Here is a 5,217-nt window from a genome sequence, read left to right on the forward strand (position 1 = left end):
CGTGCATTTGTGAATATAAGCAAGGGACGTTTCCTTTTGTATTGGGTATTCTCCTTCTAGGGAGGGGAATGTAATATAACGTTGTTTCCATTATCCAAATTATGACCATCATCATTTTAGCAATAGCTACGTATTTTTGTAGGCCTATCTAGGCTTATTTGATCATGCATGATATAAGTTGAGTTGCCCATTAAGAGTTACTACAGTTCACAGCCTATAGGCCCAGCAAATCTAAATAACATGTATCATAATGTGCAGGACAATTACTACATATTTCCTCTAATTTCGAAAGGCATCATGTTTATCCTATTTTGTTGAAATGTAGCGGTGATCATATGGGTTAATCAATTTGACTTCATCAACATGCTAGCCTAAAATCTATATATTTAACAGAAATGTACAAAATATTATGTTGTCTTAGACCTTATTATGGGAAGGGGGGGGGGGGGGGGGTTCCTTATTCGGTGACAAAAGCTCTTAAATCCCCACTTGTATCGTTTAAGGAAATTGGGCGTTGTGTGACAGCGGAAGAGTACCCAACGGTGATTGGTTCCCGCTGCCAAGCCCCCTACTGTAGCTATAAATCCATCTTCTAATTCCCATCAGGGAAACCTCTACTGGAACTGTCTATTGTCCCGCTTGACCTGACTGTTGAGAAGTTTGCATTTTACACTGAAACAGAAGTCTACTAAGGTAAAGTGAAACTTTACTTTGATTGTGTTGGGTCTTAAAACCTGCAACATATGTGCTTGTTTGGATTATTCGTATTTTCTATTTATAGGGTCATAATAATAGGCCTACAGAATTAATTTGGTGTAAGAAATATTATTATATTTAAGCACCTATTATAAGCACCTGTTTTACTTTTTTTTTTAAACTGTATTTATCACTACGTTTTTATTGTCTTAGAGTGGCAGTCTACTACCTTGCTTGCTTATAGGTTTATATTGATGTGCTTTCTGTAGTGCTAATAGAGTGATATTGAACTCAACCTTTAATGAGGGTGACATTCATTGATGTGAAGCTCTTCCTCTAATGCTTGTATCCACTGCTGATCTTTCTCTGTGAATTAACACTAAAGTGTAGCCTAGCGGTTAAGAGCATTGGGCCAGTAACCAAAAGGTGGCTGGTTTGAATCCCAGAGCTGACTAGGTAAAACACCTGCCTATGTGCTCTTGAGCAAGGCACTTAACCCTAATTGCTCTGGATAAGAGTGTCTGTAAAATGTGGTGCATGAACACAAGAGTACATGAATGTTAAGCTCTTCCTCCACAATTGTTGAAACATATGAATTCATGTGTGTTCACACTTGTAACACACTAATTAATCAACTTGTCTGTCCTCAACTAGAGAAATGAAGAGCCCACAGGAGAGAGCTCTTCACGTGGCCACCCCACTGAGGGAGAGCCTTGCCCTGACCAAAGTGGCAGGCACCTCTGTCTACCTGAAACTAGACTCATCCCAGCCCACAGGATCCTTCAAGATCAGGGGCATTGGACACCTTTGCAAGACAGTGAGTGAATCACCCATACCTACAGTCTTACGCTCATGAGTTAGAAAAGGATGTGGAGTGAGGGGGTGCTTGTGGTAAGATGGGGGGATGTTGTTACATAATGTTGTGCTAGAATGCATGTTAGGGGCCCCAGAAAAACAATGTGTATGTGCAGGGGGATTGTATATAGCATGTTCCCAGTAGGATCAGTCCAGACCAGTTTGAGGTGGTCAGTCCCTGTCTGAACACTGGGTTGTGATGGCATGTGTTCATTTCTGAGGGGGTCCTTGAACTCTTCTCGTAAAGGGGAACAGAACTGTGAGTCATATCATGTGCTCTTTGTTGTCTTTCAGTGGGCTGAACGAGGCTGCGAGAGATTTGTCTGCTGTTCAGGTGAGTAACCAATCACAGCCTTAGCTTGAAATGACCACTGAAAAATCTTTATCACAATACAAGAAGCATAACATATCTCCGAAATCTATATGCTTATGGGATCTTTCAGAAAAGCACTCTGTATAGTTTTCCTAAAGTGGCCAATGTCATTTCTCCATCACAGGAGGAAATGCTGGTATGGCGGCTGCCTACTCTGCCCGTAAGCTTGGGGTACCTGCCACCATCGTCGTGCCCAGTGTCACCCCCAAACCAACAGTTGAGAGGCTGAGGGACGAGGGCGCCAATGTGGTCATTCATGGCAAGGCGCTGAATGAGAGCATTGAATATGGACAACAGCTTGTAGCCAACAACCCTGGATGGATCTTCATCTCTCCCTTTGATGACCCTCTCATCTGGTGAGTGACAGATACCATATCAATACACTTCAGCAACATCAGTGTTGCTCTATTTCCTGTGTATGTAATATTAGTCAAAGTAAGAGTGTCTTCCATGAAATGATAAGGAAAGCTGATAAGGGATAATAAACATTCCACTCTATTCCAATCCAAATGAAACTTTGCATGGCATCTTTTCTTGTGTACATTTATGATGAGTAGTATCCTGAGTGTTACCATGCTTTACTGAGTAAAATTTGTACACCATTCTCTGTGCTATGATAGGATGATTGGCAGAATCTATGAGGATGTCTTATCTTGCATTTTTGTGCTGCAGTTAACAAGAGGAGGGATTGAAGATAATCTAATTCTACAAGGTTACTGAACCCTCATGGCAAACAAATGTTTATGGTTGATTTCACAGCCAAACCCTAACTATTTCAGCTGAATAGACTTCAATGTTATCAGCAGCATTATAGCAGAACCAGCAGGCTTTTCATGTCTCATGAAAATTACAACATAGCTTAGTCCAAAAGATTGTTAGTGTTCCATTCCAGTTAACATAGAACTATGTATACAAAGCAGATTCTAAGGACTGTTTTGCAATTCATCATAAAATGTTTTGTGAATGAAAACTGAAAACCTTTTCTCAATGTGTTTTCAATGTGTGTGTAGGGAGGGCCACACGTCTCTGGTGAAGGAGCTGGAGTTTGAGCTGCAGGAAAAGCCTGGGGCGATGGTGTTGTCTGTTGGAGGTGGAGGCCTCATGAACGGGGTTGTCGAAGGACTGCGTCGCGCTGGCTGGGACGATGTTCCAGTCATAGCGATGGAGACTGTGGGGGCACACAGCCTCAATGCTGCTATGAAGGCTGGGAAGTTGATCACTCTGCCTGAGATCACAAGGTAAGAAATCGTAAGAGTCACCCTCACACCGACAGACCAGGATTGCTGAAACATTACAGCCAAACAGTCATATGTTAGCACAAAAAAAGAAGGCAAAGCCGTTTGCCCAACAACAATTCTATCATTTTCATCTACACAGCATTGCCACAACGTTGGGCCTGACAAGAGTATCTGCACAGACTCTGAAACTTGCTGGCGAACACACCGTTTACTCCGAGCTGGTCACAGACCAGGAGGCTGTCAAAGCTGTCGAGCGCTTTGTTGGTGAGTATCACAAACAGTAGGCTACACCTGTGTAGAGGGTCATATGATTACTACTGTCTACCTAAACATGCCCACAAGCCTCTCTGATGCTGAATTCCTCTTCCTCACTTCTCCTCCTCCTGCATCTCCAGACGATGAGAAGGTCCTGGTGGAGCCTGCGTGTGGCGCTGCCCTGGCAGCTGTGTACTGTGACATCATCCCCAGACTGCAGAAGGAGGGCAAGCTGGCGCAGGACCTGGGCCCTGTGGTGATCGTGGTGTGTGGAGGCAACAACATCAGCATGGAACAGCTCCAGAAACTGAAGCAGCAGTTGGGTGTGTCATCTAGCTAGGCAGACAGACAGCTTTAGGTTCTGCTGACTCTTTCTCCATCACCCCGATCTTTCCAGTTGTAGATCCCCTACTTCATTGTGCACTACCAATAAGGGCATTTGAATAGGAGTCATGAACACCATTGGGCCAAATCATTCCAGACTGTGTGCAATATACTCCTGAAGGGGGCTGACTGGCTGAAGGATGAACTGACTTTGTATTCATCAATAGCCTACTGTTAAGATAGATAAGCATTGAAAGGCATTGATAGGCATACAGATAGTCTACTGCTCTGGCAGTAGTAGTCTTTGAATTGAATAGCCTAGATGATTAACTTCTTGGTTTAAAGTTGACCAAGTAGAGTTCTATTATTGTTTGTATTTAGTGTGTTTTATGTTCATGTAAAATATATCATTGGTTGTATTTTCATCACCCTCTTTTGTACTGTATGAGTGATTAAAAAAAATATATATAATTATGTACATTTTTCCTGGATATCCTGTCTGGAATACCTTTTTTTATAATCTGTGTTATGAATTTACTATTTAGATTATGGTGAGGCTTCTTTATAAGCCCACCCTGGGTTTTCAACTTCCTCAACTTATTTCTCTACTTTGTGCAAATAAATAAACTAAAACGACAAACTAAATTTTACGAAACGCAACTAAAACTTGAGGGAAAGATGAATGGAGCAAAGTACAGACAGATCCTTGACGAAAACCTACTCCAGTGCGCTCAGGACCTCAGACTGGGGCGAAGGTTAACCTTCCAACAGGACAATGACCCTAAGCACACAGCCAAGACAATGCAGGAGTGGCTTCGGGACAAGTCTCTGAATGTCCTTGAGTGGCCCAGCCAGAGCCCGGACTTGAACCTGATCGAACATCTCTGGAGAGACCTGAAAATAGATGTGCAGCAACGCTCCCCATCCAACCTGACAGAGCTTGAGGGGATCTGCAGAGATGAATGGGAGAAACTCCCCAAATACAGCTGTGCTCAGCTTGTAGCGTCATACCCAAGACGACTCGAGGCTGTAATCGCTGCCAAAGTTGCATCAACAAAGTACTAAGTAAAGGTTCTGAATACTTATGTAAATGTGATATCAGTTTTTTATTTGTAAGACATTTGCAAACATTTCTAAAAACCTGTTTTTGCTTTGTCATTATGGGGTATTGTAGTTGTGTAGACTGATGAGGAAAAAACAACAACAATTTAATCAATTTTAGAATAAGGCTGTAACGTAACAAAATGTGGAAAAAGTCAAGGGGTCTGAATACTTTCCGAATGCACTGTATATCATCTTGACAAGTCAGGATTTGGTTCAGGTGATCCCTCAATTTACAGGGTCATAAACCCCTTCTAAATGACAAGTTTGAATGGAGAGTTTTCTTGATGCCCTTGATAAGATGGTGCACATAAGGAAAGGCACTTTTATTGGCCACTGACAAATTATCAGAATAGTGTAGTCTGCCCATTGAAT

The 5,217-nt window shown here is 42.3% G+C and overlaps 1 protein-coding gene across 1 annotated transcript; it reads left to right on the forward strand.

Annotated features, from left to right (window-relative positions):
• Nucleotides 1–617: 617 nt before the first annotated feature.
• Nucleotides 618–4,219, forward strand: LOC311144210 (L-serine dehydratase/L-threonine deaminase-like). Its single transcript, XM_084180217.1, has 7 exons — nucleotides 618–693; nucleotides 1,351–1,513; nucleotides 1,846–1,885; nucleotides 2,049–2,280; nucleotides 2,935–3,162; nucleotides 3,302–3,426; nucleotides 3,558–4,219. The coding sequence occupies exons 2-7, from the start codon at nucleotides 1,355–1,357 to the stop codon at nucleotides 3,755–3,757; spliced, it is 984 nt and encodes a 327-aa protein (XP_084036343.1). The 5' UTR covers nucleotides 618–693; nucleotides 1,351–1,354; the 3' UTR covers nucleotides 3,758–4,219.
• The last annotated feature ends 998 nt before the right edge of the window (nucleotides 4,220–5,217 follow it).

This window comes from Coregonus lavaretus (genome assembly GCF_964263955.1).
Source record: "Coregonus lavaretus genome assembly, chromosome: 17".
Lineage (NCBI taxonomy): Eukaryota > Metazoa > Chordata > Actinopteri > Salmoniformes > Salmonidae > Coregonus > Coregonus lavaretus.

Coding starts and splice junctions, on each gene's coding strand:
- LOC311144210 (XM_084180217.1), top strand. CDS start 1,355: ATGAAGAGCCCACAGGAGAGAGCTCTTCACGTGGCCACCCCACTGAGG. Junction 1,886..2,048: donor GAGATTTGTCTGCTGTTCAG/GTGAGTAACCAA, acceptor TCTCCATCACAG/GAGGAAATGCTGGTATGGCG. Junction 3,427..3,557: donor AGCTGTCGAGCGCTTTGTTG/GTGAGTATCACA, acceptor CTGCATCTCCAG/ACGATGAGAAGGTCCTGGTG.